The 11800-nt window shown below is 48.3% G+C and overlaps 1 protein-coding gene across 2 annotated transcripts in view; it reads right to left on the bottom strand.

The window, feature by feature from the left end:
• Window positions 1-4791: 4791 nt before the first annotated feature.
• Window positions 4792-11800, bottom strand: part of Ephx1 (epoxide hydrolase 1) — a 40445-nt gene continuing 33436 nt past the window's right edge. For both annotated transcript variants that reach the window (XM_028781358.1, XM_028781359.1), the window contains exons 4-9: window positions 10738-10965; window positions 9741-9870; window positions 9051-9259; window positions 7092-7200; window positions 5555-5680; window positions 4792-5211 (exon numbers count right to left, since the gene is read on the bottom strand). In XM_028781358.1, coding sequence (XP_028637191.1) covers window positions 5007-5211; window positions 5555-5680; window positions 7092-7200; window positions 9051-9259; window positions 9741-9870; window positions 10738-10965 — 1007 coding nt within the window. In that variant the 3' untranslated portion in view covers window positions 4792-5006. The remainder of the gene's footprint in view (window positions 5212-5554; window positions 5681-7091; window positions 7201-9050; window positions 9260-9740; window positions 9871-10737; window positions 10966-11800) is intronic.

The raw sequence follows: 11800 nt of genomic DNA, 5'->3' as shown, positions 1-11800 counted from the left end.
ATAAACAACTTCAGCAAAGTGGCTGGTTATAAAATCAACTCAAACAAATCAGTAGCCTTCCTCTACATGAAAGATAAACAGATTGAAAAATAAATTAGGGAAATGACAACCTTCACAATAGTTGCAAATAATATGAAATACCTTGGTGTGAATCTAACCAAGCAAGTGAAAGACCTGTACGACAAGAACTTCAAGTCCCTGAAGAAAGAAATCGAAGAAGATCTCAGAAGATGGAAAGATCTCCCATGTTCATGGATTGGCAGGATTAATATAATAAAAATGGTCATCTTGCCAAAAGCAATCTACAGATTCAATGCAATCCCCATTAAAATCCCAACTCAATTCTTCACAGAGTTAGAAAAGGAAATTCTCAAATTCATATGGAATAACAAAAAACCCCAGGATAGCGAAAACTATTCTCAACAATAAAAGAACTTCTGGGGGAATCACCATCCCTGACCTCAAGCTGTACTACAGAGCAATAGTGATAAAAACTACCTGGTATTGGTACAGAGACAGGCAGGAAGATCAATGGAATAGAATTGAAGACCCAGAAATGAACCCTCACTCCTATGGTCACTTGATCTTTGACAAAGGAGCTAAAACTGTCCAGTGGAAAAAGGACAGCATTTTCAACAAATGGTGCTGGTTCAACTGGAGGACAACATGTAGAAGAATGAAAATTGATCCATTCTTATCTCCTTGTATAAAGCTCAAGTCTAAGTGGATAAAGGACCTCCACATAAAACCAGATACACTGAAACTAATAGAAGAGAAGATGGGGAAGAGCCTCGAATACTTGGGCACAGGGGAAAAGTTCCTGAACAGAACACCAATGGCATATGCTCTAAGATCAAGAATTGACAAATGGGACTTCATAAAATTGCAAAGTTTCTGTAAGGCAAAGGACACTGTCAATAGGACAAAACGACAACCAACAAATTGGGAAAAGATCTTTACCAATCCTACATCTGATAGAGGGCTAATATCAAATATATACAAAGAACTCAAGAAATTAGACTCCAGACAACCAAATAACCCTATTAAAAAATGGGGTATAGAGCTTAACAAAGAATTTTCAACGGAAGAAACTCGAATGGCCCGAGAAGCACCTAAAGAAATGTTCAGTGTCCTTAGTCATCAGGGACATGCAAATCAAAACAACCCTGAGATTCTATCTTACACCAGTCAGAATGGCTAAGATTAAAATCTCAGGTGATAGTAGATGCTGGCGAGGGAGAATTCCATGCTGTGGACAAAGAGGAACACTCCTCCATTGTTGGTGGGACTGCAAGATGGTGCAACCACTTTGGAAATCAGTGTGGTGGTTCCTCAGAGGAGCTAGCCACATGGCAAGTTACAGGCTAGATAGTCCGTTTAGGTTAAATGAACTAGCTGGGAGACTGCCCCAGCAAAAGGCCTAAGCTGTAAACTCTAAGAGAAGTCGTGTAACTATTATTACTGGAGGCTGGGTATGTGCAGGGACTGTGGGAACATGGCGGGCAAGCTCCCTGGCTGCAGGGCAGATGCTTTTAGTTCACTCAGCCTGAGACTGAGAACATCACAGACCCTGTTTCCGGAAGGTGAGACTATGTCCCTCTCGGCTCCTGTCACCTCTCTTGCTAGCTCCGTACCTCTCTGCTCAGCTCTGATCCATTCTGATCCCTCCATGTCCACTCTCTGAATACCCCCATCTACTCCCCCACTGTGTCCTCTCTGTAAAGTTCTGCCCTAGTACTTCCTGCCTAGCCATTGGCTGTCAGATCCTTATTACAACCAATCAGTAGAAGACACAACCTCTTATACATTTATGTCCCCAGGGCCCTGCATCACAGCCAGCACAGACAACCACTGTCACTTCAGACACAGCTCTCAGGTCCTGGAAGCAAATGAGAACAGTTTTGCATGATGTCATCAGGAGAACAGCAAGTAGAGGCAGCAGGAGAGATGGCCAACCTGCCCAGGGAACTTGAAAATCAGCCCCCTACCCGCCTTTAGCTGGGAGAGACCAACATACTGCTGTTGTCTCCTTGGGGACACAAGCCAGGCCTTTTCCCTTTTCTGGGCAGAATCATCCCAGCATGCTCTGCTGTCCACCAGGGCTCAGTGCTGGCACCCTGAGTCCTCTTGACGCAGCAGGCCTGTAGAGCTCTGTACACAATAGCATCCAGAGCCCTGGGAGAGGCAGGGCAGACTGAGCATGAGTCCCCACCCCTCTCACTTTGTACAACTGCACAGTCCCAGTGACTCAGCTAATCTGCTGTGTGCACAGGGCAGTTACTACTCTGGCCTTCAGACAGCAAACTGAACTGCAATGGCCAGACATCAGATGCCAAGAGATCATTGCTGAAGCCCCACCTAAAGAAAGGGCATTCAGGATGTTAGGATGACCCATGACAGCTTTACCCAGTTGTCTCCTTTTGTGTGGAGGGAACCAGGTCCTTCTGGAAGACCAGCCAGTGCTATTAACTGAGGAGACATTCCTAGCCTCCCTTAGGGTCTTTTAAGATAGGATCATGTATTCTAGAAATAGGGTTAGTTTGGCTTTCTTTCAAATTTGTATCTCCTTTTAGAAATAAACTCCTGAGTGTTCACACATCAGCCACCGTAGATAGTTTTGTGCCTACCACGCCCCGTGTGAGCCTGTTCCCGTATAACCGCACCAGGTTAGCTTCCTGCCCCTTCCTCTCCAGTCTCAGGACTGTCAACCAGACCAGCGGCCTGTGTTTGGGGCCAGTTGATGTCACCCCACTTACTGATGCCCCCAGTGGGAGTCATGTGGCATTCGAACTACCAAGAAGGGACTTCAAATAGATTCCATCATGTGAAGAGTGAATGTTTTTGACATATGAAGGAAGAAAAAGATACCAAATGCTGAGTGAGACCCTTGAAGATCAAATCTTTGTTCCACAGACTTATGAAGAAGAAAAAGAAATTCTTGCTTTACATAGATAGTGTAGCACTACACACTGTGCAGGACTCAGTCACATTGTGCAGGAAATGGCGGGTAAGGCTTCAGCAGTTTCATTTATCTATTTGTTGGGAATCTAAAGACCTCCTCTGTAGGTAAAAGGGCAGCTTTGTAGGATGGATGCCCATCCTCTGGGCTGAAGTGCCTTCCTTATTGGCCGTCTCTCAGATCCACTGCCTGGAGAACTGGGCCTTCAGTAGAGCCACAACAGAAGTTTCCGTGGGTCACTGAAGCTTTGTCACTTGCTGTTCATGTGCCCATGTGAGGTCCTCTGACAGCCACAAGGGGGTGGCAAACACTCACCCTTCTGAGTTCAGCAGTCATATTTGGCATTTGCTACAGAGGGAAGTGCCAGACAAGACACCAGGGGATGTCAGGACCCCCATCCTTCCCAGGCCTCCTCTTCTTTAGCCTTCAGATGTTACTATAGGGAGAGACCGAGTCTCTGAGCCTCAGGACCTCAGAAGAGTAATGGTGGCTACCCAGAGCAGGAAAGCAGCCTTGGACTTTCCAGCTGATATCTGCTTGAGGTCAGAGACTCTTCTTAGAATAGTCTGTCCTTGAACAAGTCTCTGATGAGAAGGTCTCCAGATACCATCATTACTAAAGGACATCTGAGGCCCTGCCAACACCATGAGAACCCTGATGAGAAAGTCCACAGAGACCATCATTATCCAGGGACACTTGAGGGCCTTGAACAGCAGAGGGCTGCAAGAGAGCCCTCATTATGAGCCTGTGTCAGGGAGGAGTATAGCTGACACACACTCGTCTCCACAGTCAGCCTGGTTTCCCATATAAAGTGGGAACCTCCCAGAATGCAGCACCAGGACATCATGTGTTTCCTCTGAGAACAGAGGGAAGCATCTCTGTTGCTATCTTGCAGTAGTTGGCTCTGAGAGGGAATCCAGGTAGGTTCCAGAGCCCCAGTGCAGTCCCACTTAGGGACTGTACACATATCTCTACATATGTTGTTCTGGGTTTTCATATCATGTTACCCGGAACTCTGGCTGGATCTGAGTGGAGGCTTGAAGTCACCAGAGTAAACAGAGATATAGAACACTATAAATAAAGTTCCAACTGGGTCCAGCTGGTCCGACCCCATATCTATGCCCTCCTAGGGATCCTAGCAGGCTCCTCAAGTGGCTGTTCTTTCTAAGGTGGGAGGGGCAGTGCCATGGGGCTCCTGGAAGGATGTGAAGACAGAGAGGAGGTGGAGAGTGGGGGGCACAGGTTGGGGGTTGGAGGACCCCCAGTCCTGAAACCGCCAACTACAGAAGGTCAGGCAGCCCCTTGTGTTGTCCCCAGTTGGAGTGAGGCAGCCACATTTGGCTGACAGTATTCTCAATGCTGCCCGTTGGGAATGCATAAGGCATAGGATCATGACAGGGAGGTCTTCTGGGGTAGAGAAAGAGGCTCTGATGAGGTGGAACAGAGCCAAGCACGGGGGATCCTTCCTTCTACCTCATCTGAGCACCATGGGACCAAACAGTTTGCAGACCACTCTGGGCTCTTTTGGAGACATGGCTGGGCCTGGGATACTTTGGCCTTTCTCACAGACAGTTGCCAGCCATACAACCTCTGCTCACAGTGTCCTGTGGGCCGTGAGAGGCTCAAGAGGTGCCAGTAGTCACTGAGGCTGCCTAGTGCAGCATGGCCTTGACTGCTGGTGGCACCTAACTTTCCCTCTGCCCTAGGCAGCAGGGCCAAGTTCAGAGGGCCCAGCAGGACTCTCCAAGACAGGGGAGGGGGAGCCCATGGCAATTCTCTTAGAATGGAAGGCCCATGTGGGTATTGAAGAAACACGTGGCATTTGAACCATACACTCTCAGAAATAAATCCATTTATCATTAAAGCCAAGTAGCTTAACACAGCTATACAGTGGGGTGAACATATGGGGAGGGTAAGAGGTGACTTGGTGGGGTTAAGACTGGGTCCCCCAGTATGATCAGGGGACAAACTTATTCCTCAGAAAAAGGTCATCTTCTATAAGTGTGACTCAGGAGAAATCAGGGCTGCTGCTAATTGGTATCTAGTGTCATGACTGCAGCTCAGCCAGGGACACAAACTTGCGGATGTCCTGGGCCAGAAGCTTGGGCTCTTCAAAGGCAGCAAAGTGGCCCCCACGTTCCATGTAGGAATAGGAGATGAGTTTGGGGTACTTGACCTTCACCCACTTTTCTGGGGCATGCAGTAGCTCAGAAGGGAAGGCTGAAAAGCCGGTCGGCACAAAGACCTTCATCCTGTGGAGAAGAGGAACAAGGTGAGGCGTTGTGTTTTCTGTTTCCAGAGCAGACTCTCAAGACCTGGGGAGGACTCGGCTGGGTCAAATGGAGCCGTGATGTCAAGTGCTTTCACTACTCTCTAATGCCTACCTTGGTGGGCTATCGCTTTGCTCTCACCTGAAGGTCTCTATATGGGCCTTTGAATCCCAAAGTGCCTGACAGCAGGCCACGACCTGAAGGAGTGGATACTCAGGATGTCTAGAATCTTCCTCACCTTGCCATCAAGCCTTCTCTGAGTTAAAGGACAGATGGTAACCATCCTCCAGCCCCAGGGGTCCCCTCCCTGCTCAGCCAGGCTTACCCCTCATGTCTATGGACCATGAGTCCCTGACCCAAGTTTTCCTTGTAAAAGCGTTGGGAAGAGACAATGGTTCCTGTTGTCCAGTAGATCATGATGTTAGTCAGCAAATCTTCCAGGGAGAACTTCCTGGGAAAGCGCACAGGAAATCCAGGCTCAGTGAAAACTCTGGCTGTCAAGAACAAAGGGCTGCCCCTTCAGGGTCCCCACATCAGACAATGCCTAGCTCTCACATGCTGGGAGCCCAGGGAAGGACTGAAGACTGATACCTGCCACTCACAGGTATGGCCTTCCACAGAGAACAGCTCCAGCACTTCCAGGTAGCCGTCTTTGCTGTAGAAGAGCCATTGTGCTTGGCTTTAGCCTGCCCACTGCAGGTGCTCTCATACCTTCTGTGACATTCACTGACATCAGGCCTATGGTCTTCTGAGTCTTAACTGTGACAAGCTGGAGCTCCAAGTGGCCTCCTAACCCTGGTGGCCATTCAATCCCAGCTGCCGATTCCTCCAAAGGTCTCAGCCTTGCATATGTTCTGATGGGCCATGGGTCTACCACAGCCCAACCTCCCTTGCCACCCTTTTTGAGAACATCTTAGTCTAGAAGACATCAATGCCCATTGTGTTTGGGGCTAGAATGTCAAGGGTTTTCTGCCCCACGAGAATTGTGATCTGCCAGTGAATTACCCCATCTGCCTCCTTGGCCGTGTTAGCCCCTCTTCCCTGGGCTGGCTGCACTGTCTGGTCTAATGTTACCCTTCTACCAGCTGCCCTCCCCACCCCACCTCTACTGCTATCCCTTCTCAGTCCTGCACTCTGAAACTTCTCCTATTGCTTGCATCTGTAGGAGTGAGGCTCTTATTGGGCTCTGTCCTCTTAGTCTGTCTGTCCCTCTGTCCTTTTCTGTCCCTTCTCTGCAGTCAACAAGACTTCCCAGCATCCTTTGATGCTGCTATTCACATTCTCTGTGATATCTACCGCAGATCAACCAGACCACATGGAACTATGTCTTCCATACAAAATCTTCCCCAAGCTCTGCCTTTGTGGATCCAGGCTCTGAATGGACCCCTGACTCAGATGCCATGCAGTCTCTGCCTCTCAGTGTGACAGTACCAAGAAGGAGCTTGGCACCAGGCTAAGCTCCTGTGACACAACATTGTGTCAGAGAGCACAGCAGTTCACCTTCACACCCATGCACTCTCAGAGCTCTGTCCCTTCCCATTGCTTGCCACAGAACTCACAGGCTGCATAGGTCCTGAGTGACAGGGCTCAGCTATTCTGCTGTAAAGGGTATTTGCTGCTGTGGGAACTTCCCGACACATGTATTTTTTTCATCAGCAAGGAGGGGACTGAACAAGTCACTGTCCCTTTCTTGTGTCTACCTCCTTATCCCCTACAAGGCTCCAGAGTAGGAGGTGTAAAAGCCATGCACTGAAGAAGCTTGCTGGCTCCCTCCATCGGGTGCCTGGAGACAGGGACAGAATGTGAGAGGACAGAGGCAGAGCCTGGGCAACAAGTCTGACAGCGGGGTGGTGGGGCCTCACCTCTCCAGGCCTCCATCCTCCAGTTCCCGGTATTCTGACTTGGTCCAGGTGGAGAACTTTTCTAAGATGTAGGCAGCCAGGCCCACGGGAGAGTCATTCAGAGCACAGCCTGGATGGGGACGAGCAAGGGAGGGAGTCAAGCCTGGCCCCAGAGAGTATGTGACTCCAGGAGAAAGGTATGTGGGTGCCACAGAGGGCCAACAGGTACAGCTGTGTGCCCTACATCTGGAGCCCTGGCCTGAGAGCCTCATCCAGCAAGTGGAGATCAGTGTTCCCTATAATCTCATAGGATTCACAGACCATATGGGCTCTATCTTGGTGTAAAACTGATAGTTACAAATAAATATTAATATACCATGAGTTACAATACAATTGCAGTCACTGGAACAGCAGGGTCCAGAGGTAGTCACTGGAAGTTTAGCATCAGTGAGGCTCTGGCTACCGTGACCAGCATTAAAAATCATGGCTGGGATAAAAGTACAGAAACCTCACAAGAGTCATGTTGCGCTAAAGGAGCAAGAACCCAGAGTCGATGCTGTGTGGCTTCAGTCCCCGAAGGATAAGCACAGGCCACAGGGCCCTAGGACCCCTCGTTAGGGGAGCAGGGGGACTGACTATACAGGTCCTGAAAGAGGCCAACAACTGTGTCTGGGCACATGGGGACCTGTGTTTACAACATGTGTAAGGGACAATGAAAGCAAGCTCTTCTGGGGAGTGCAGCTGGAAGGCAGGAGAGCTGGAGACTGACTTCTATCAGTTGTATTTTGGATTTTTTCACACTTCTAGGTATAGAGCAATCATCTGCTTTGTAACTGGAAGGAAAGCCTGACTTTATATTCTGCTGTTATGATCCGTAGCTCTCCTTGCTCTGGGCCTGGTGCTACCATGGGGACTGTGGGAGGCTCCACAGTGGGCAAAATGACTCCCAGGTGTCCTCTTAGTGAACTGGGGGGCCATGCTGGGAACACCTGACAGTCCTTGGATCTTCTAGGGCAGCAAGTCTCAACTGTGGGTCATCACATTTTTAGGGTCAAATGAGCCTTTCTCAGGGGTCACATATCAGATATCCTGCATATCAGGTATTCACATGATGATTTAAAGCAGTAGCAAAATTACGGTTAAGAAATAGCAACAAAAATTATTTCATGGTTGAGGATCAAAACATGAAGAACTATTTTTAAAGGATAAAACATTAGGATGGTTGAAAATCACTGTTCTATGAGTGGTCCCACCTAGCTTTGCCTTTTAGCTTCTTTACAACTCTTTAAACATTAGAAAACTAGGAAGATACAATGATTCTTGGATATTAAGATAGCCTACATTCTTTAGAGGTATTTTGTTCTTCTGTACTGATGGCTGCACACAGGGATTTAACAGGTCTCAGACCAATATGCTCCTACTCCCCAATATCTCTGCTTGCTCTGAGATTTGGTAGCAGCCTAAGGCACACAGGCAGGTCTTGCTGTTCTGGATCTTCTTGCTGCAGCCTCCAGAGCATCTGGGTTACAGACCAATGTGGCTATTATGTAGGAGTTAATGAATTCTGTATCCAGGAGTAAACAAATTTATATTCCAAATACATTGAGCAAACTATATTTTGATCATCTCATCAATTTCCTTATGAGTTAAATTTTTAGTGTTTGTTTTTGGTGTTTGTTTGTTTGTTTGTTGTTGTATTTTGAGTCAAGACTCTGGCTATGTAGACCAAGACGGCTTGGGACTCACTGTGTAGACTAGGCTAATCTAAAACTTGTGGGATTCCCCTAGCCTCTGTGTCTCCTAATTGGATTGTAGCTGTGGTGAATGACAGATCACTTGTCACTCAGTGTGATGCCCTGGGTTCACTTCTCAGTACAGAAAACAAAGATTTCTGCTTCCTTGTCAGGGGTTTCTTGCTGTAAGCTGTGTTCTCAGGGGTAGTGAGATTCCCTCCGGACCCCACTGCCCTGGTGTGCTTACCTACAGTATCTGGCTTGGTGGCCTGGATGTGCATGTAGCCACTCTCCCTCATGATGCTGTAGAAAACCTTCTCCTTATAGGGGTACAAGAGCTCAATATCCTTCTCAGTGTAGCCAAGAAATCTCCCAAAACGTTGGCCCAGGAGAGGGGTCAGGGTGTAAAGACTTCTTGAAATGAAGGCCATGTTCAAGTGCAGGCCTTTCACGTGGCTGTGGGCAGAGGAATGGGCACAGGTCAGCTTGGCTGCTATGAAGGACAGGAGTGAGAGGAGATGGAGGAAGAAGGGAGAGGCCAGAGACCTGAAGAATACAAGCCAGCCTCCTTCAGCCCCTGTCTCTCTGGGTATCCACTGAGTTGGAGGGAAGTGTTTGGGGAAGAGGAAAGTGTTTTAGAGTGTTCTTGTCTTCAGAATGTTCTAGACCTTGTCCCAGAGAGACTACTATAGACCCCTTCCTCTGCTTCAGACAGCCTTCACAGCTATCCCACGGGTCAACACACCCTCTCCCACCCAATGAGGGAAGATCTGTTTTCTCTGTCCCAGGACCACAAGAATCTGGGATTGGGGGACCTGGCCAAGTCTCAGACACTGCTGAAGAGGGCCTAGGGTAAGCAGTCCTGTGTCTTGTGTGGATTCTCCCACCCACTGAGCCTGGCGAGGCTGCGCCATGCCTGTCTGACTCCCCGACTCACTTGGGAACCATCTGGGCCATGTTGGTGCAGATGAGGGACCCCCAGTCCCCGCCTTGAATGTAGAATTTCTGGAAGCCCAGCCGTGACATCAGCTTGTAGAAGATCCTCGGAGTGGCCACTGAATTTAAACCTGAGTGTGAAGGGGACAGACAGGCTGTTCTATACAGTTTGGAGAATGGTCTACGGTTGCTGTACTTTGGGCTTTGAACAAGTTTCTTGAGTACAGCAGCAGCAGATAAAATAGCAAAACCTCATCCAATCCTAAGTTTACAACAGGCTGTAGACGTGAGTGGAGGCACCTCCCTGAGAAAGCAAGGAACAAAGGGAGCCTGCAAACATCCAGCAGAAGTCAATGAGGGAAGTCGAGGCAGTCAGCTAGAATTCCCAGTGGAGAATTTTCTCCCCTTGGATGAGCCTCCCACTGTAGGCATTTTTATGTCATGGGACAAACAATAGCAGCATCTGTTGGAAATAAGCTTGTCTTCTCAGCTGTCCTTGGGATGCAATGTTTTTGGTGCTCTGAGCTGCTTGCTGTTTTCCCTCTCCTCATTGCAGAGTCAGGGCCAGCCTGACCCAGGACTCTGTGTCCTGAAGAACACTTGGAGATACGTGTCCTTGAGTCTCTAATGGGGGCTCCAGTGGGGGTCAGCATCCTTGCTTCCAGAGCCCGCTTCACTGAGCTCCAACAGCATGTGACAACTTACCAGTGCAGTGAACACTGAACATGGAGTCATAGGTCAGTGCTAAGGAGCCTGGGAAATTCCCCAGACCTTTCTTTCCCCAGGCTAAGAAGAAAGTCCCTCACAGGAGACCAGACAAAAGGAACTTTGGTGCCCCCAAGAAAGGCCAATGTGCCTGGTTATGTGTTCCTTAGGGCATTGCTGCCACCAATGGGTCTGTGAGTCACACAGCATAGGGCTCAGGGTGTTGCTGCCCCTAGCAGGCACTGTGATGACATAGCACAGTCTGGATGTATTCCCCTTTCAGAACCCTGTACCTTTCTTGCTGGATGCCTCTGAGAAACCATAGCCAGGAATCGAGGGACAGATGACTTCAAACACATGCTGGTCACTCAGGCCATGGGTCTTGGGGTCAGTCAGCAATGGGATGATCTTGTAAAACTCATAGAAGGAGCCAGGCCAGCCATGCACCATCAGCAAGGGCTTTGGGTTGCGGCCTGAGGGCAGCTGGGGAGGCTTCACGTGGATGAAGTGGATGTCCAGCCCTGAGGACAGAGACAGTCGGGGTGAGGGACAAGGCATTCACAGTGAGGGAGGACGGTCCACTGCAGTACAGTCCTGTGGTGCAACTATCATCCATGTGTTTAAGTAACATACAAAAGAGCTCATGGCCATCAAACTGAATTACCATGTCGTAGCCGTGGTATAGCTCAGCTTTACAGATAGTTCTATGCACTGTCTATGTACTTACATGAGGCTATATTCTTTTAAAAATGAAGTATTTTTATTTAATCTTCAACTATTTCATATATGTACTATATAAATGCACTTGTGTGTGATACTTTAAAGCATACACATGCAAGATATAGATATATATACATACATTATGTATGTAAGTATGTGTATGTATGTATGTATGTATGTATGTATGTATGTATGTATGTATATATGCATATATGAGTCTTGATGGCATCCCACTCCCCAGAACTCCGTCTCATGTTCTTGTTCTCTGGTTTTCTACCTCATTACATCCAGGCACTGTTGTCTGCATGTGCATGGGCGAGGCTAATCTAGAATCAGCTAATGCCCCAAAGAAAAGTGACTTCCCCTCCCTTAGCAGCCACCAGTAGCCTGCAGCTTCTCATTGAGGGGAATGCCATGCTGGAATTATCGACTGGCTCGACCTTGTGCATGAATGCAACAGTCACATGTGGCTTTATATTCTCATGAACCTGCCTGATGGGAAAAATTTAGAAGTTAAAAATGCATTAAATATCCACTCATTTAGTGATTCAATAGATTGACAGATCACTTGCCTAGTAGACATGAGGTCCCATGTTCAGTGCTCAGATGCACGCACACACACACACACACACACAC

This window comes from Grammomys surdaster, unplaced genomic scaffold (assembly GCF_004785775.1).
Source record: "Grammomys surdaster isolate TR1022 unplaced genomic scaffold, NIH_TR_1.0 411, whole genome shotgun sequence".
Taxonomy (NCBI): Eukaryota; Metazoa; Chordata; class Mammalia; order Rodentia; family Muridae; genus Grammomys; species Grammomys surdaster.
The sequence above is the reverse complement of the archived record's forward strand: the minus strand, read 5'-3'. Positions and strand labels throughout refer to the sequence as shown.